This window comes from Peromyscus maniculatus, chromosome 20 (assembly GCF_049852395.1).
Source record: "Peromyscus maniculatus bairdii isolate BWxNUB_F1_BW_parent chromosome 20, HU_Pman_BW_mat_3.1, whole genome shotgun sequence".
NCBI classification, from domain to species: Eukaryota; Metazoa; Chordata; class Mammalia; order Rodentia; family Cricetidae; genus Peromyscus; species Peromyscus maniculatus.
The window spans coordinates 4,160,769-4,180,939 of record NC_134871.1 but is presented as its reverse complement, the minus strand read 5'-3'; the positions used below and the strand labels follow the sequence as shown (position 1 = coordinate 4,180,939).

General features: G+C 47.2%; 1 protein-coding gene across 4 annotated transcripts in view; it reads left to right on the top strand.

Annotated features, from left to right (window-relative positions):
* Nsmce2 (NSE2 SUMO ligase component of SMC5/6 complex) overlaps nucleotides 1-16,553 on the top strand; it is a 231,285-nt gene extending 214,732 nt beyond the window's left edge. For 2 of the 4 annotated variants that reach the window (XM_006990652.4, XM_006990654.4), the window contains exons 5-7: nucleotides 6,699-6,799; nucleotides 7,160-7,266; nucleotides 16,202-16,553. In XM_006990652.4, the coding sequence (XP_006990714.1) occupies nucleotides 6,699-6,799; nucleotides 7,160-7,266; nucleotides 16,202-16,319 (326 nt within the window). In that variant the 3' untranslated portion in view covers nucleotides 16,320-16,553. Of the gene's footprint in view, nucleotides 1-6,698; nucleotides 6,800-7,159; nucleotides 7,267-8,176; nucleotides 8,277-16,201 lie in introns of all 4 variants that reach the window. The other 2 variants (XR_013046304.1, XM_076555719.1) reach the window with 2 other exon arrangements.
* Nucleotides 16,554-20,171: the final 3,618 nt, after the last annotated feature.

Below are 20,171 nucleotides of genomic sequence, written 5' to 3'. Positions count from 1 at the left end.
GAATTGTGAAAAACTGTTCACACAGCAGGCAATGTGTTGGCACAGGAAGTGATGGGAGCCAGGGCTGAGTTCCCTCCAGAAGGGAGCTGGCAGCCTAGCTAAGAAGCTGCTACTCAGAACAGACCACCAGTCCCAAGAGGAAACTGAGGTACAGAACTCGATGCCCAAAGTCATAGGAGGGCCCTACACACACACACACACACACACACACACACACACACACACACACACACACCAGAGGGGCTGATCCTGCTGTCACAGCCCTTTCTCGTTAGGATCTGAGGCTGAGTGTCCAGTTCGGACCCCTCTAGCCAAGTTGTAGCTGGAACAAAGACAGGCTCGGTGTGACTGGGGAGCCCCAAACTTGGAACCGGTGAATGTCGCCTCCATCTTCTGTGCACTAGCTCATCCTGTCTAAATATGCTGTCCCAGAATAGTGCAAGTGAAAATCCCAGCAAGCAGCAAATATTTGTATAGCATTTTCTCCGTACACTACTATTTTTGAGAGAAGAGTGCTTTTAGCAAATGCTCAGGCCTAATTGAAAAAGTACATAGCAATCAACATTTATTCCCTACTAGCATAAAACTGTCTAACTAGTAGCCAGATTTGGGATGCCTGAAGACAGACAAGTGACTAATGCTAGGGCTGTGTGTGGCCAGAACCAAATGTATTTTGTGACCACAAGACCATGTCTGGATTCTCCTTTGTAATTACCACACAGCCTACTGTAATTGTAAAACTTATATTTACTTCCTGCCTTTGACATGTAATCCAGGGTCCAGGACTGCACCCAGACCTACAGTGAAGTTCTCTCTCATTTGACTACAATGTGTAAATTATTGAGTGAGAGGGTGTGTGTGTGTGTGTGTGTGTGTGTGTGTGTGTGTGTGTGTGTCCATGCCTGTTAAATATGCAAGTATAAATCTTGTGAAAAAATAAGGGTCTGCCTTATTGGATGAAGCACTTTAGCAATCTAATGTTTATTGAACAACTACTATCCATCAAGGACTATTTTAGACTCTAGGAACCATAATAAGACCACAAAGGCCTTGTCTTCCTGGAAGAGATGAGGGAGCTGGGAAGGAGGAGGGTGACACACACACACGAACTCAGTGCACATGCATGTGTACCACACTGAGCACCAGTACAGTGCTGGGTGTCAGTGTTCTTCAGCTTGGGACCTCGGAAAAGGCCTCTCCAAGACGACATTTTAAATGACAAGAAAGAATGGAACAAGCAAAGGGCAGGAAGAACATTCCCAGCAGATTAACGGAAAGACCCAAAGACAAGAAGGAATTTGCCATGCTCCCAAGACAGAGAAAAGGCCAGAGTGACTTGCATGTGGCAGGTGATGGGTGACTGGTGGCAGTGAGGTGGAAGGGCTGTGATCACACGTGTGACCGTGTGTGGTGTGTGGTGTGGCCCTCACTGAATCGGCATCAGCCTGGAGGAACTGGAGCTGTCTAGGCAGGAGATGGGCATGGTTTGAACTGAGGTGTAGGAAAGAACCAGGCAGAGGGCTGACACTGGGAGTATGGGTTAGACCCAGAGTCAGAGAACTTGCAGTGGACCAAACATGAGGGGTAAAAGAGACAGTATTCAGAATTAATCCTACAGGTTCAGCTTTGAGCAACCGGATGGTAGTGAAGGAGATGAGAAAGACCAAGTGCCTCAGCATTAGCAGCCAAAACTGACTAATCGCAAACCACCCTTCCACACTCCAACCACATGTCACTAGGACATGTTAAACTTTGGAAATACCACTTCAAACACTTGGACTGTTTCCGCTTCCTTTGGGATTTCATTTTATGGCATCAAGAAATGAAGGAAGGTTATATATTTATTCAGGCACTAGAAAGATAATTTGTGGATTAAGAGCACTTCTTGCTCTCCAAAGGACCTGAGTTTGGGACCCTACACTTGTATCAGGGAGCTCACAACTACCTGTAACTCCAAAGAATCTAATCCCTCCTTCTGGCCCCTGAGGGTGCACACACATGGCATACCCTCACACATATACAATAAATAATAATTATATAAATAAAGTTCAGGGCTTAGGGATCTAGCTTGCTTACCTTGCACAAAGCCCAGTACCACGTAAACTAGGCATGGTGGTACACAACGGTAATCCCATCACTCGAGATAGAGGCAAGAAATCAAAGTCATTCTTAGCTACATAATAAATGTGAGACCATCGTTCAGTATATAAGATCCTGTCTTAGAGGTGGGGATGGGGAAAAACATTAGTCAGCCAATCTTATTTGATTATCTGACTCTTACCTGGCTGTGTCCCTCCACTGTAATCTTAGTTTCTGTCCAGGCTTTCCTCCTCAACATGGTGCTTGGTCCCTGAGCCCCAAGCTCCTAGATGCAGGATAGGGGTTCCGAGACCTGCCCATTGGTTAGATGTTAACAGCTAGCATATTTACCTAATGGCACAGCTTATTATATGCCTGTCCAGCCATCCCTCAGTATCAATGAGGAGTTATCTCTGGGACCCCTGCATATATCAAATTTCATGAATGTTCAAGTCCCTTAGCTACAATGGCAGAGTGTTTGCATAAAACACACCCCCTCTTGAAGTCTTTAAGTCATCTCCAGTCAGTCACCATACCCAACTTAACGTAAATGCTATGTAAAGAGGAGATAGACTATTTAGGGACTAATAACAAGAGAAAAGGTCTGTGCATATTCGGTACAGACACAGTTGCTTTTCAAGTAGTTTTCACCTATGCCTGCTTTAATGCATGTATTTAGAACCCAGGAATGTGGAAAGCTCAGTGTAGAAAATAAGACATCTCATTTGCTCGCTGACCTATGCATTATCAGGAACATTTTGTGATTCCTTAATAAAGATTTCATTCTTCATTTTATGTCTAGTTTTTACAGTTGCCTTAGAAATATCATGGGGCTTAAAACTTACTCTTACCTATACACTAGAAATAACAATAGTCCTTCACAAGTATTACATGAGTACTAAATGAAATAATATCAAGTTACTGGAACAGTCGTCAGCAAGTGAGCGAATATTAGTATTAAGGAGACACCTTGGTGATGGAGCACTCTAGAACCAGCACACCGTTTGCAGCATTCAAAGAGTCCAGCTCTAGAACGTGGAGAGGCAAGCACCCTTTGAGCCCCCGACCAGTTTTAAACAGAATCTACACTTTGCTTGGCTCTTGGTGTTCTTGGATAAATGAGACTTCAGACAGCAGCTAGTCCCACTTTTAAAATATCTATGGTTACAGCAGATCTGTATCTTTCCCTCCGGCCTGCCTTTTACCACATGTACCATACAGTTTTGTCCTCTGGATCAGCCTAACCACCGTAAGTGTTATTTATTGCCAGATGCGACCTTTTGTGAGCACCTTGCAGAATCCCAGCATTAATGTCATTTTCTATAAATACAGGTGTAGGGTGAGGAAATGCTCTTTGGAGAAGTGTCGCTATTGCAATCTTTCCCCTTTTAGACTCTTGGTCTGTGGGCTATTACTCACTGCTGGCATTCACCCCTTCTCTCTTTTGTTACCTCCCTTTTCGTGATCTCTATCATCGCTCAGTTCCCCACTCAGCCCTCCCTAGTGGTTGGCATTGCATTTGGGTTGTGCTTTCTTGCTTCCTCTACCTTTTGAAATTTAAAAATAGAAAATAACCAACAAGCCCACAGTCTTTCACATGGGCTGAACTCTGTTATACATCTAACAGATTTTCCGGTGAATTCCACGCTGTAATATTTATAGTTAGAAATCTGCCATCCGTTCAGAATAAACTCTATAAGAAATTCACAAGGAGCTCCTTTTATTTTGACTCTCAGACACAAAGATCAGGACTAAGAAGCAGCAGCCCACAGGAGGCAGCTTTGGAAAGGGGATTCCAGAGGCGGCATGGCTCCCAGCCTGCCTCTTGCCTTTGTACCTGCCCCATTTCCTGATAAAGGACCCTTTAAGGAGGCTGACTCTCGTACCGTGAATGCCCTGGGCAGCCCTTCATAGGTGTGAGCACTGTTTGCAGAACCCCACCTCCTGTCACAGGAAACCTAACATAATGTGGCACCTTCCTATTAAACGCCATTTTATGGCTGACGGGATTTTTTAAACTGTTTTTGCGATTTTGCTTTGAAAATAGATTAACTGCAGATAACTGATTTGTCGTTGGTCATTAATTTCTCGGCAATTATCTTTGTATACTTGGGAATCTTTATTGAGTTAAATAATAGATCTAGCCTTTATATTGATTCCAAATGAAATATTGTTAATTACTAAATAAGCTATTAGTGAGGATAAGCAAATAATACATTTGTAGGCCTTTAACACGGACTGATTTTAATTTGACAATTAGCTTGTTTAGGATAAAGGATTAAAGACTGCTCATCTGTAACACCCAAGACCAGAGTGCCTCCAATTTGGGATTTGGGGATACTTGGATAGACAAAAATTAGTTGAGCATCCCTAATCCAGAGAGCTGAAATCATACATGTTCCAAAATCTGAAACTTTGGAGACATTGTGTTGACACTCAAAACGATTTCAGATTTTGAGACACAGATGCGCACCAGTACTTGGTTTCTAAGGTCTCATCCTTGAAAAGGTCTAAAGTCCCAGGCACTGCACCCTGATGCTGGGTGGTTTTCTCATCCTTGAAAAGGTCTAAGGTCCCAGGCACTGCACCCTGATGCTGGGTGGTTTCAAATGCTCTGTGTGGGAGTCCAGCATCTTCACCTCACCTTCTTAGAGAAAGAGCTGGTTTAGGGGCACAGAGTGCCATACAGATAAAGAAAGGGGTCCCCTCTAAAGAGCCTTTAAGGCAGAGTCGCTGGCCTCTAACCATTCATTCACTAGATGGCCTTGAACAAAAGCTCCATGCCTGTGTCCTGTCTCAGTAGTGTCTTTCCAGACAGACAGACAGATACTCTACCCAGCCTGAGGGGAGTCCCAAAGTCATTCCATTAACGGAAAGGTTTACAGACCCACCTGACCTATATAGTCAAGGGTTTCTCTCTACACTGTGACAGGAAAGTGGTTTTAGATCTATATTCTACCAGAATGGAAGAAGGAAGAGAAGAGAGAGAGAAAGGAGAAAGGAATAGGTCATCCACAGACAACTGACAAGTGTAAGTTAAAAGCCCTTACCCGAAATGCCTGAGATCAGAGTGTGTCACATTTGGGGTTTTAAAACACTTGCATGTACGTAATGAGATATCTTAAGGACAGGATTCAATACAAGTAGAAAATTTACTTATATTCCATACACAATTTCTACACACAGCTTGAAGGCAGTTTTATACAATATATTAGATGGAAGTCCTCACCAGAAAAAAACCACTTGTGCTAAAACTGACTCTGATTTCATATAGTATTTTAAATAATTTTATCCATGAAGCAAAGTTTCACGGTGGTGGTGTCCACTTTTGATGTCATCAGTATACAAATGTTGTAAGTTTTGGGATATTGTGGATTTCAGACTTTCAGGTTTAGAGAGACTCAGCTTGTAGTCCTCACTCAGAGAGAAACTCACCAGTGTTAGCCCAGAAGTCACCTGTCACCTGTGTTTTCCTCAGTAAAGGATAAGTATGATACAATGAAAAGAAGGGAATTTTGGGAGCAGATGGCCCTGTGTTCACAGCCTCATGCGCACTGCTCAGCAGTTCCCTGTGCAGGCCAGGAGCTTCAGGGTGGCCTCCGGGTCAGCTGTCTTCATAATAGCAGTATGACGTCATTCGCCTTGTCAATCATTCTTTCCTGCGTGCTTCTGGAAGCTCCCCAGCACGGCATTGTGGGGGGCTAGAGGCCAGAAATATACTCAAGTCTGAGTTCGAGAAGCCAGACATTTAACATATTTACAAGAGCAGAAAACAATGCTATTCTCCTCACTTTGGTTTGTTCTGGAAAATATAATTACCTTTAACTTTTAAAATGTTATTGATATGAGCAGGGCGTGGTAGCACACACCTTTATGTGTCCATCCCAACATCCCAGCACTCGGGAGCAGAGGCCAGCCTACAAAGAGCGTTCCAGGACATCAGGACTGTTACACAGAGAAAAACCCTGTCTTTGGGGGGGGGGGGAGTTTTTAAAATTAAAAAAAAAGTTATTTTTATTAGCATGCAATGGGATGGTTGCTAGTATTTTTAAATGAAGCAATAATATATTTTTAAAATTCTTTAGTCTTAATATCTACTATGGTAAATATTGATAAATACAACCCATATTTTTAAAAAGGCTCCTTGGAGTCCTCAATAATATCTAAGACCTCAGACACCCAAAGTGTGGCGGTTTCTGCACTGTACACGAGTGAGTCCTGTCTACTGACTGTTTCCTCAAGCTGGGAGCCATGTGGTTTTGTTTGTTTTCTCCATTTGTCTTGGCACCAAAGCTGTGAAGCCGACTTTTAAACAGGACTCCTTGGTAGCCCAAAGCCTGTAACTGGACACAAAAGAGACCAGGTCCTCCAACTCCTGCAACCTCGCCTTTGGTCACTAAGCAGTTTTCCCTTGTAGATTAAGTCTCTGAACTTCACAAAGTCTTATTTTACTGCTCTGGGCCCTGGGTGGGCAGGGGCAGAAAAGTTAACATGGATCTTCCAGTTGCCTAGTGCAGGGGCTGAGGTCACATAGGCCTGGAGGAACTTCCTGCCCATCCTTCCTCTCCCTGGCAGGCTGCTAGGCCAAGCTAGCTCACTGGCCCCCTTTCTTCCCGTAGATGGTATGCATCCAGACAGAGAGAATGACGGGACAGAAGGAATTGACGAAGATATGATTGTGACCCAGAGCCAGACCAATTTCATCTGCCCCATAACACAGGTATGGCTTCCTCTTTCCCCTCAAAGAAAATGGAGGTAGATGAGTTTCACAAGGGCAGAAGGGCTCCCGTTTGGCTTCTGATATCCCCCTGGGAGGGAGGCAGCAAGGGAAGAAAAGTGATGAGCTCCAGTTGTACATTTGGGAGGGTTGTGGCTCAAAACGCTTTCATTCAATCATATGCTTTCGAACCTAGGAGCAAAGTCACAGCCAGAGGCCGAGTGAAATTAGGACCCCTGGAGCCCAGCATTTCCTGATCTCATAGCTAATACTTAAAGCCAGGAGGGGGAGAAGTTAGCCGCTGGAGGGACTAGGAAGTGGATGGTTATTATACCTGAAAGCCCCATGTCTCCTTAATCGTAGCTGGAAATGAAGAAGCCAGTGAAAAATAAAGTGTGTGGCCATGCCTATGAAGAGGAAGCCATTGTCCGCATGATTGAATCCAAGCACAAGAGGAAGAAGAAGGCCTGGTGAGTGGGTGTGGAGGAGCAGAGCGCCCTGGTGGTCCTCAGTGCGCGCCAGGCAGAGGTGCTCACAGTCTCCCAGTTACGGCTCTGCCCAGACTGTCAACAGGGCAAGTGGCTTTCTGGGAAGAGCAGTGGAGAAGACACTGCAGTCACTCCAGCTACACCATCAAAACAGAACGGGGAGACTGAGTCAGAGTCATTCGCTAACAGGAGTCTAGTGGATTGCTGTTGTTACAAGGTAGTCAAGCTAGCTCAGGGAGTGGAGTGCTTACCTAGCATACAGGAAGTCTTGCTTTCAATCCAAGGCAGCACACAGGTCAGGCACGGACACACAGGCCTGTAACCCAGCAGTGGGTACAGACAGGAGGATGAGACATCAGAGTCATCCTCAGCCACAGAGAATTTGAGGCCAGCCTGGGCTACATGAGGCTGATACTCTTGTCTCTATTTCTCTCTATATATTTCTCCTTCTCTCTTTTTTCTCTCTTTCTCTGTCTCTGTCTCTCTGTCTCTGTCTCTCTGTCTCTCTGTCTCTCTCTCTCTCTTACACCACACACACACACACACACACACACACACACACACACACACACACACACACACCAACAAACCAGAGTAGCTGAGGGTCTACAGAACTGCGATCTAAGAGAGACCCCCTTTTTCAGTATCCACTTAACCAAGAGGAAATTACCGTATTCTTTGCTTTCTGCAATAGCACTTTGTTTAAAACACAATAATGTAAACATTCGAAGACAAGAATTCCTGTCCAGTGGTCTTGGTGAGGAAGATTACATTATCAGAGAAATGCGTTCGTTTAATCACGCACATAACTGAAGAAACGGTTTCAATGCGTCCATGGCTAACTCGCCAGTGAGAATTTTTTAACCCTTCTCTCCCTACCTCCCAACCCCAGGACCATGGCCCTGTGCCTGTGACGAGAGTCCTCAGTGGCCACACTGGAGCTGACTGGGTTTGGCATCTCCTGAGCTCTTATCGCAGGAATGGAATGGCAGGTGTGAGCGTTCTCAGGCTCTGACCGCAGTCCCTTTGATGTGTGCTTTGCTTCTCCATCCTCCAGACCAAGAATTGGAATGCCCCTCCCCTCCCCATGTGGGCGGGCTGAGAGATATAGCCACTAGAGACTGGAGACAGCGCCTTGGCCGTTCAGTCAAGTAACTTACAGTAGTCATTCTAGAAGGAAATGGTTTTGCAGCCTAGTGGCTGCCAAACGTAAACCACTAGTTCATTTCTGTCTGTTTTGCATTTCCGCCTACAGTCCGAATGTCGTATTTCCCTAATGACCTTGACATTTTCCCTTTGAGCATAATTTTGTTACTGGACTTCCAAGCCTTCCCTTTCTACTAATTTTTTCCGTGCTCCTCCTCTCACAAGCCAGAAAGGGTCAACATAACTGCTAAGAATCCTTCCCAGTTCACTGTCTTTGGCAATTCTTCTCTCTGACAGTGTGTGATGCTCTCCTGAAGGTCGGGGCGGAAAGGGCAGGGACTGGTACAAAGCATGATTCCATTTCCCACCAGCAGCCCCGGGGACGGTGGCAGAGTGTTCCCTCACTTAGATGGCCCCTCTCAAGTACACACTCTGACTTCCCCATGCCCTTTGCCAGTTTTGAATCGCACACAGTACTTGCAAGCACTTAACACTCATCATCCAGAGATGCCCTCGTTACCTGTCATGCTTACCTCGGGTGGCAGACCCCCTGCAAATGTTTGGAGTCTGACAGTAGCCATTAAGTCCAGGTGGAAGAAGTCTATAGGTTTACCACAATGACATTCTTACCAGGCCTTAAAAACTGAGCAAGATGCCAGGGAATGGTGAGGGAGTGCTTGTGGGCCAGTCCTCTTAAAGTTTTTCCATTGGTAACCCCTGTTTTACTAGGTCAGATCTTCCCCTTTTCCTCCCTTCCATGTGTATATGTGTGTGCTGTGTTTGCATGTGCATATGTGTGTTCACATGTATGGATGTACATGTGGAGAGGTATACATGTACATTATGTGCACATACATATAGAGGCCTAATGTTGCTGTCATGGATCTTCCTTGATTTCCACCTTACTCTTAGAGGTGGGTTCTCTCAAACCCCAAGCTTGCAGATATGGCTGGCCTTACTGGCCAGTGTGTCCCCCTGGAAATCTCTATCTCCCCCTTCTGAGTTTGGAGTTATAGGTGGGGCACCATGAGCTCCAAAGATCTGACCTGTAGTCCTCTTATTCGCACAGCGAGTGCTCTGACCACTGCGCCATCCCCCAGCTCCCTCACCCAAGACATTTCTGTGCAGCCCTGAGTATATAGCTATATAAAATAGGTACACAAATTAAACATTTACGAATAATAAGTTATAAACAAATTTACCCTAAAACAGTTCTTCAGCATATGTATTTTACCATTATTAAAGATGAAAGCAAATTTATATACTAATGAGATGGATTTGTTTAATCCATTTTACATAAAGAATTAAATATTGGCTGAATGTTTGATATTGCAGACTAGAGTACGTTTTTCAGTTGATTGAAACTATTGACTTTCTAATTGTCAGTGCTGAGAACACTATAAACACACAGTACAAAAATTGGCAGAACTATGTTTACAGCCATTTTAGAAACTGTTGAGAATGTTATCCTAATCCCAAGCCAAAATTCATTTTACAATTTTTTTTATGAAACCTAAGTCAGTAACTAAGTCACCACAGTTTCTAAAATCAAACATTCTACTATATTACAATGCAAAGATACAGCGATTTGCTATAATCTATGGAATAATCATAGGAAAATACTGTCTTTTCTGCCATTAAATCATTATGTTTCCATAAGAGCAGAAAACACGCGTACAGGAAAAACCACAGCAATGTATAACACACAGTTATCTCAGAGCTGAGCTGAGGTGTTTCCTTGGCACTGTGAGGTGTGACAGCATTCACAGTGTAGAGAGTGCTCACAACCAAAGCTACAGTGAAGTCGTATGGTGCAACAGGGATGACCATGGGCAGCAGAGAGATGGTGGCTCAGCAGTTAGAAACACTTGCCGTTCTTCCAGAGGACCCAAGTTCAGTTCTCAGCATCCACTTGAAACTCTAGCTCTCGGGGATCCAATGTCCTCTTCTGGCTTTCATACCAGCATGTACATGGTGCGGCAGACATGCATGCAGGCAAAAAAACTCACATACGTAAAAATAGCAGAATAATTTTTAACTGGGTTTTTTGTTTGTTTGTTCATTTGGTTGTTTGGTTGGTTGGTTGGTTTTTTGTTTTTTGGTTTTTTTTGTTTTTGTTTTTTTGAGACAGTCTCCTTGTGTAGCCCTGGCTGTCCTAGAACTTACTATGTAGTCCATGCTGGCCTTGAACTCACAGAGATCCACCTGCCCCTGCCTACTGAGTGCTTGGATTAAAGGCATGCACCTCTACACCCATCAAAAACTGGGTTCTTGACAAGAGCCTCACCTGGTCAGGCCAGCTTTCACTTGGTGGGCAGTCCATATGATGGCGGTGACTGTCGGTGGCGGGAAAATGGCACTGTAGTGAGAGAACAATCAATAGGCTAGAGATCTATCCTAGAGGCCGTGAATGTCAGCATCATTGTCTTCCTCATCTGTAAATCCATGGTAGTCACTGGAGTTTTCCCATTGGTGCATTTGAAACTGGAATAAGATCCTTGTAAAGTAGCTAAAGTACTGAGCACATACACAGTCAGACTCAGTGACCGTGACCCTTCATTATCTTCAAGCGTTAGACAGCATCTACCAGCTCTGCCCCATAGGCACGCGAGACCTTGTAGAGAAAGGGGAGGAAGAGGAGCCAACCTGGAGCTGAGGACGTCCTCCAGAAGCAGTGCAGGGGACGGGCGCCAAGGGCTTGTGCTGCTGGTTATACGGTGGGCTCTCTTATAGAGCGTGAGCAGCGCATACCTGGGGGTGAGGGTGGGTGCAAGTGCCCCTGACAAAGTGGGAGAGGAGGAGGAGGAGGGGACGATGACTGCCATTTCTGTTGAGTGTCCAGAAGCAGTTGCTGGAAAGAGATGGAAGAGGGCAGAGTGTCTAGAAGGGTTCTGAGAGGCTCAGTTCAGGTCATCCGAGTCTGCGATCACAGGGGTTCAGCCCCTTGAAAATATCAGAGGGACAGGCGGGTGGGCTTTGCCCTTAGAAAGTGACTGAGCTGGCCATAAATATCGTGTGGATCTGAATTCTAGAGGTGGGGTAACTGTCACTGTTTGAGACACAGCTCTGGAGAGGCGAGCAAGACAGAGCCGTGGCCTGGCAAGAGCTCTCCTCACCATGGTGCCTCAGCACCTGACTCAGAGCCTGCAGTCAGCTCCAAACAGTTTCTTGTTCACCAGTTACAGCATCAGAGGTAGAAGACCCTGTGGGAAGCAGCCTAAACCACACCCAAGACAAGGTGCTACAGTCACGGGAGCCAGTGTCAAAACCCAGGGCACACATGGCAGATCAGAACTCACGGTCTCTGCACAGCTTACCCCATAGGCTTCTGATTCAGCATGAAGTGATGTCATTTCCCATGAAGCGGTATTTAAAAAATGTCTGTGACACATCCTGTTGGAGAACTCTTTCTTTCTCCTGTTCCAATTATGTTACACTACTAGAGTCCCAGGCACACTGTGTTTGTTACTGGGTACCATCTGAACTTTCCCAGCATGCTTCAGCCCCTGGAGGCCTCTCCACTGGCTCCAGGAGGAATATTCTTGTGGAGCTTTTCACCCTAAGTTTACTGTTGGAGTCCTTTCCTAAAATAGATCTCTTAATCATAAAGCTCGCAAATAAAGCTGCCTGCCGATTTTCATGGTCCTGAGTTAGGGCTGGGTTTGACCCCAGCATTTTCTTTGGTTGTCCGGTATCGAGCAGGACCCTTACCCAGTCATTCACAGCATGTCAGACAACGTGAAGTGAAATGTGTGGTATCAAAGCAGAATTCACTTAGCAACACGTCGCTGAGCCTCTCAACCAGATTCTTTGTCTCTAGAGTGGCAATAACACCATCAACTCAAAATTCCAGAGACCCTGGAGCCAACAGGGAATTCCTCCCAGATCTGTACGAGCACATTTCTTGCCTGTGGAGAAGACAGGGAGCTGGCTCAGTCAGGCTCAAGCTCATCCCCAGAACTCACGTTGAAGTGCCACGTATGATCGTATGATCGCATACTTGTAATCCCAGCACTGGGGGGTTGGGGAAGGGTAGAACCTGGCAGCCCTGGGCACACTGGCCAGCCAGCCTAGTGTATACTTAGCAAGCTCTAGGTCAATGAAAGACCCTGTCTCAAAACAATTAATAAATGTGGTAGTACCTGAGGAGGAGAGCCGAGGATGTCCTCTGCCCACCACAGCAGTCACACGTGTGCACATGTACACAGCCGCATATACACACATGGGGAGGGCAGACCTGAGAGGAAGCTTGCTGGTGTACAGCGTGAGCACACAGCTGCGGGCCTTATGGCTGCCAGTCATCACACGTCCCCCACTGCTCTGTGACACATCACCCTAGTCTTGGAGGGCATGGGACAGAATTGCTCCTGTTCGTAGGTATGACAGGAATCCACCCAACTCTTGCTGCCAGATGCATTCCACCCACTTCCTGGAGCTTATGGATCTGATCGAGGCATTCCTTGGACCCAAATCGGAGCCTCTCCAGACTCACCATGATGTGATCATGAGCTGAGGCTGAGGCCCCAATTCCTGCAGCCCCATGAGACCCTCTGCACCCTGAGGCCTTTCCTTAGCAGACACTTAAGTGTGCCCCACGCTGTTAAGGAATGCTCTGCCCTGTGGCTGACCCAGGCTCAGATCAGCCTCTCCTTCCAGGCCTGTGGGTCTGAGCCCTTCCAGAGGATGATTCGATAATGGATGATTCGAGAGCTGAAGGTGTTGCCACGCCTGACTTGCTCACCAGGATGTCCTGGGGATTATGGCCTAATGCTTGGGTAATGTTGTTTCTCAGAGCAGGAGTGCCCTGATTCAAGCCCATGGCATCATGGCCTTTTCTTAGCCTTTTTAGTTTAAAAGCTTGTTTCTCTGGGGTGGGGTGGGAGACAATGCTGTACCCTGGTTCCTGTGCCAGCCTCACCTCCAGGAAGTCTCCCCAGAGACCCATTCATGCTGTTCAGTGTTGTTTGCACCCTGTCACTTGGTGAGCTGTCTTGTTTGAGGAGACGGGACTGGTAGCTATGGTCTAGAACAGCAGCTACTGTGTGGAAAGGCCTGGAGCATAAGCCTCCGCCAGTGGCCCGCTTGATTCTCACTGTGCCAGAATGCCTTCCGTCAGACGAGGAACTCCACTTCATTTAGGGGAAACCTTGTCTATCAGTCATTTGTACAGTGTTAGTGTCAGGGGAGCTGACTGCCTGGTCTTTGCCACTCTTCTGGAGATGCCTCACTATGTAGCCCAGGATAGCCTGGAACTTTCTGTGTGGTCCCGTCTGCTCTAGCACGCTTGATCCTCCTCCTGCGTCCCAGGTGCTGAGATTCTCTCAGCTCCTCCATGTTCAGTTGTATCTTTGCTGTCAGCTCCTAAAACCCTCCTGCCCCTTGGGAGGACTACTGGATTTGTATCCCTGTCCCCAGAGCTGTCTCTGCGGGACACAGATGTCACTGAGCTCCAGCCCAGCGACATGAGTGTGGGCGCCTCCCCTGCAGCCCAGTTGTGTGGTTAATTCCATCAGCCATTCTCAGAATGCCCTCATTTACTGACTAAAGCCACTGACGTCACCAGGAAGTCCTCCCCCCTCGCTCCCCACTTCCCTCTCTGCTGCTTATTCACCGTCTGGCAGATGGAGGTAGACTTTGTTCTCAGGAGTCGGTGCACCCAAGGCTTGGGAGCCAGAAGTGGGGCTCCGGGCTTGCCCGGCAGGGAAGTTTACCCCCAGGAACCTCCTGTTCTGCATTTCCACGGCAGGGAAGCCTAGGGTGAGAGTCCCCGTTTCTAAAATGAATGTGCGTATATCTTCATCATCTCGTACTTAGAGATTTCAGAGTACAGGGAACAAGCTGGGGTGGGCAGCTGGGGCTACACAGCAAGACTCCACCAAAACAGACAGACAGACAGACAAAAACTCATGTGCCTGAATATACAGCGCACATTCAGCATTTCAGCATTAATTCCCATTCTTAATCTTACAAGGAAAGCCCCTGTGCTTCGAAGACTTCTTGATCCCAAGTTCAAGGCCAAGAAAACCCTTCCTTTCCTCCTTTATCCTTGCCTTTCCTGTGACTTGAATTGTAGCTCTCGGTCAGCTTCCCTCCCGCCACACCTTCCTCCTGTGTTTGCTGTGCCTTTTGAGGAGCTGTCCCGGGCCCTGGGGCCAGCCTTTGTGTGGGCCAGAGCCATGTCTGTACTTCAGGTTCTGTGGCCCAGAGCTGACCACACAGGAGACCCTGATGCATGAATGGGGTGGATGTGCCCTGGGTCTCTGCGAGGACAGACAGACCAGACAACTTCAAGCTTCCCAAGAGAATGGTGGCCGCCGGTCTAGGAGCCGGGAAAGTGGAAGGACATTATGGAGCAGTTCTGGGGCTGTCGCCATGTGGAATAGGGACCCTGTCCATATTTTAAAGCAGGGGGACCCAGGCTCAGAAAGTTTCTCTCAGCCACCAACCAGTAGGTGATTGAGAAAATTCAGGACCTCCATAAGCTTGAGTCCAAACACTGGGCACTTAGCCCTGCCCAAATCTCCTTCATAGTAAAAAGAAATCAGGTGACTCAGACCAAACACTGCCTCAAAGGAGATGGCTAACTGAGCAAGGCCTTGAGCTCCACCCTTTCTGGTGACTCACATTCTTCAGTCCCCACCTCGGGCTCCTGGCCAGTCCCTAATGCCCCACTCAGTGTCTCCACTGAGAGGTTTAGTGGCGGCGTTCAGAGGGACATAGTCCGGCGGGACTCCTGGCCCTGTTCCTCTCCTGTGTTCCCGTTCCTTCCCGTTGCCCACCTGCCCCCCTTTTCTTTAGGCTCCACTTGCCTCCCGGCTGTAGGTTCTGCGGGTTGTGTCCCGGTGTGTGCTAGAGGTGGTCTCTGCCAGGACACTCCTGCAGACCGCCTCACCCCTGCGTCACCTCCCAACACCCATTGTTTCCCTGCTTCATTCTTGGCCCTTTAGCCCTCTGTCCTCGACTAAGTAGCCCGAGTAAAGCTTTCTAAAAAGGAAACTAAATCACACCCCAGCCCTCTCTGGAAAAGCTCCAGGGGCTTCTTTTCATATTTAAAGTGAGATCCTGGACTAAGGATGTAGCCTTAGTTAGTGGAACATTTTCCTGTCATGCATGCAGCCCTGGGCTTGACCCCCAGCACAGCATATAACCAGGTCTTGGTGGTAGATGCCTGTAAGCCTAGCACCGGCAAGACGGAGGCAAATAGGAAGTTCATTCCCCTCTAGGTCGGAAGTTCAAGGACAACCTGGGCTATGTGAGACTGTGACTCAAAACAAAACAAAAAATAATAACAATAAAATAATAATGCAAAGTGTCACTTTGCCCCTGATCTCCAAATTCTTTTTTCACTGCAGAGCACCTGGCTGTGCCTTCTGGGCAACCTAGGCCTCACACGCGCACGCACGCACGCACGCACGCACAAACAAATGCCCGCCTGTTTCCACCCTTCCTTCCCATCTCCCTGGACCCCATGTTCCCTCTGCCCTGCATTGCTTCACTGCTGTTGTGGCATGGTACTTGGTGATGTGGTGACTGCCTGCCTCCCGTGAAAACGCAAGCTCCTAGCGCTAGGTGCTGCTCACCCGTCGTCGCTTGCATCCCCAGCTCCAAACCAGGCCGCCCTCGCCTGGGCTCGTGTGCATGACTCTGAGTTCTGAGGGGTTTGGTCTCGTCCTTGTTCTCCGTGAAGTGTTCTCATTCCAGTGCCTGATGGTGTGGTTAGTGCTCAAGGCACGGAAGAGAGAGGACTGACGCTTCTCTTTCTCCTTCACAGTTGCCCCAAAATTGGCTGTAGTCACACGGACATGAGGATGTCGGACCTCATCCCAGATGAAGCCCTGCGAAGGGCAATCGAGAGCCACAACAAGAAGAAAAAACGCCACTCTGAGTAGGAACAAGGCCCCCTTGGCCACAGGGATGTCAGCAGCCTACCTCCACCCCAGCCCCCCGACTGTGAGGTTAGAGAGCAGTTGAGGGCCGGCTGACCAGCGCACAGGGTTTGGGGTAACACCTGATGCTAATTGTAATTGAAAGCTTTCTTCAAGGGACAAAATAGAAACACAAGTACATTATATTCTTTATTTTCAAGTGCTCCAAAATTTTAAATAAAGCTTTGATAATCCTCATCATGATCCCGTCTGTATCTCTCCGGTGTATAAGGGGTTCCCAAAGCCGGGCAGCAGTGGTGCATACCTCTAATCCCAGCACTTGGGAGGCAGAGGCAGGTGGATCTCTGTGAGTTCGAGACCAGCCTGGACTACAGAGTGAGTTCCAGGAAAGGCGCAAAGCTACACAGAGAAACCCTGTCTCGAAAAGGGGGGGCTCCCCAAGGTACAGATCTTCTCTCTCTCTCCCTTCCTCCGTCCCTCCCTCCCTCCCTCCCCCCCCCTCTCCTACTTCTAAACGGTTTTTAGAATTGTTTCAACTAAAAAATGTCTTTGGGTGATAATTAATGAAAATTCAGAGAAACATGCCAGCCGAGCAGCAGTTTCTGGAAGCAAAGCAGCAGCAGCATCCGGTTAGAAAGTGAAGCCAACAGACCCCCCTGTTTACTTGGCATGATTGACAGCGCCGGGCACAGAAATGTTTTCATTTGTCGTGAGTTTCTGAATGGTGTGGAATGTTCCAGGAACACGCTCCCCAGGGCAGCTGTAAGTAATGCCCATAATGTAAACTTGACTGCATCCCTGGGAGGGCCTCAGGTAGCACATGGGAAGCCACCCATCCTGGGCAGGGATTTACCTTCGGTTTCTGGGGCCGCGAAGCGTAATAGCAATAGCTTATAATGTTTTGGGGTCTCTTGGACAACCCTGACTGATGATTCAAAAGAGCCTTCTTGTGTCTGGTGTTGGGCTTTTTATCAGATAGTTTATGAGGAGCATTATCAGCCCAGATTGAAATTCTTCCCTTGAACTACGTGTGTATATGTCCATACAGACTTCGATGTCTTTTTAGTAGACAGATGATGATTCCTGCGACCTTTTCAGACATGCTGGCTCTCCTTCCACTCCCTCTCCTCTGTGCTTATCTCCTCCCCTCCCCCACTTCAAGTCTTCCACTCTTCCCTTTCCTCCTTCAAATCACTAGCATCCTGCTATTCCCCACCTCTCTCTCTTGTTCCCCTCCCCCCCCTTTCACTTTCCTGGTTTCTGCAGTTAATTCAAGCTACATGCTCACATCTGAAGAGTTGGATCTAGGAGCCTCAAATGGAGAACATTCAGCGTTTGTTTTTCTTGATTAATACGATCCTTCATCCACTGACCTTCAAGTTTCATTTGTTTCTTTCCAGCTGAGTAGTATTGTGTAGTGTAGACGTACCACATGTACGTTCTGCATTCATCGGCTGAAGGATTTCTCTATCTCCCATTTCCTAGCTACAGGGGATAGACCGCAGTGAGCAATGCTGACCGGAAGTGAGCAGTGCTGACCAGGTGTCAAGTCCCTTGGGCATGTGCTGAGATGTGGTGTAGCTGGGTATATGGTAGATTATCTTTAGCTTTTTTAGGGTTCCCCACACTGATTTCCAGAGTGGCTCTACCAATTCCAATTCCACCAGCAGAAAGCAAGAATTCCCGGCCCTGACATCCTCTCTAGCATTTGTTGTCTGTTGTTTTAGTGATCTTCCCCATTCGGACTGGAGTAAGATGAAATCTCAAAGGTGGTTTTGATTTGACCTTTCTCTACTTGCTAAGGGAAATAACACTTTTTGAACTATTTCTTAGCCATTTTTTTCTTCTTTTGAGAATTCTCTGTTCAGATCCCAAGCCCATTTTTTCCAATGATTTGTTCTTGTTTTTGTTATTTTAAGATTTAATTGTTTTGTGTGTTTGTCTGTCTGACTGTGTCTGTCTGTCTGACTGTGTCTGTCTGTCTGACTGTGTCTGTGTTCAGGTATACCTGCAGGGAGTGTCAGATCCCCTGGAGCTAGAATTACAGGTCCTTGTGAGCCCCCTAAAGTGGTTGCTAGGAACTGAACTCAGGTCCTCCGAAAGAACAGCAAGTGCTCTTGGCCACTGAGCCACCTCTCCAACCCTCCTTTGTCTTTTTTTTAGTTCTTTATATATTCTGGGTATTGCTACTCTGTCAGATGTGTGCCTGGCAGAGAGTCTCTGCCATTCCACAAGCTTCCTCTTCACTAGACTGATTGTGTTTAACTGTGCAGGTGGGACCAGGAGATGCCATGTAAGCTTCCAAGGGAGGCAAGCAGCCAGTAGTCCTGCTCAGCTGTGAACCTCACCACGTCTCCAGCACGCCACAATAGCCCTAAGGATGTGATCGTGGCACATACCTTGGCAGAAACCAACAGCTTTTTAACTGGACTTAGGGCCTGTCAGCAAGAAGGAGATCATGCCTGGCACTAGTAATCTCGCCAACTACCCAGGGCTAGCGAGGTCATCGATCTCTAAGCGAACATAAACCCACCACTTTACTAAACCAGCGTAATCCCTAACTACATTCTAAATATTTGTCCTCATACCCACAGATAGGTGTAGATCTCACTGTTATGAAGTACTGCGGTGGTGGGGAGGGGTATCCTGCACTGGCAGGGAAACATGCTGGGCACATCATGCCATGTGGGCATGGTGGCAGCGGCCAGTAATTCACAACCCAGATGCTGCATCCACGTGGAGAGTTTATTATAATAAAGAGATGAAGAGAAAGACAGGAAAGAGAGAGGAGAGGGGGGATGCACACCTTGTGGGAGGAAAAGCAGAAGAGAGAGAGAGAGAAAGGGGAGGGATTTTTCCTTAGAATGAGGCTTTTACATCAGGACGCGGGGCGGCGACGGGGTGGGAGTTTAAAGAGTGAACCAGAATATTAACAGTCAACCTCTCATCAAAGAAACTTCTCCTTGCAGCAGATGGAGACCATCATAGAAAGCTGCAACCAATCAGAATGCAGAAGTATGCCCAACACCAGCTGATATCTACAGCACAATTCCTGCTAAGGCTCAGGAATCATTAGCAAAATAGGGGGTAGAAGGGTTGTAAAAGCCAGAGGAACAGGAAGTTTGCTGTGATTGCACCTCCTAGAAATGTCAGAGAGGCTACCTCCATGAGGTCTCCCCAAGATGGCCGCCTAAACAAGACCTGAACAGGTATGACATCAGTAGACATGTTAACCTGGAAGGGGAGAGGCTCGAGAGGCCTTAACCCTAGATCAAAAACTAGTCAACTACAGAATGATAAGCGCAGGAGAAATAGTCTTCCCCAGGGAAAAGTCCCCCAATGTGTTACCTTACACCAAGTGGTATCATATGCATCCAAGTCGTGATATATGGACTGAGCAGGTTATACTTATATATTTTGGAATATATGCATGCATGCATAAATATAAATGTAACAATTAAATAGAAACCATGAATTTGAGAGAGGACAAGGCAGGGTCCACGTGAAGGACTGGAGGGCAGAAAGAGAAGTGGAGAAAATGAGGTAACTATTTTAATTCACCTTTAGTCCCAGCACTCAGGAGGCAGAGACAGATGGATCTCTGTGAGTTCGAGGCCAGCCTACAGAGCGAGCTCCAGGACAGGTTCCAGAGTTAGAAAAAAAAAAAATCAAATAAAAAATAAAATAAAAAAGAGAGAGAGAGAGAGAGAGATTGTCCCAGCCCAGTGACAGGATTAAGATCAGCAGGGATGTGTCCTTGACAGAGAGAGCTAGGCCTGGTGACACACACCAGTGATCCCAGCACTCAGGAGGATTCAGAGTTGGAGACCAGCCTAGGCTGCCTAGCAAGACTCT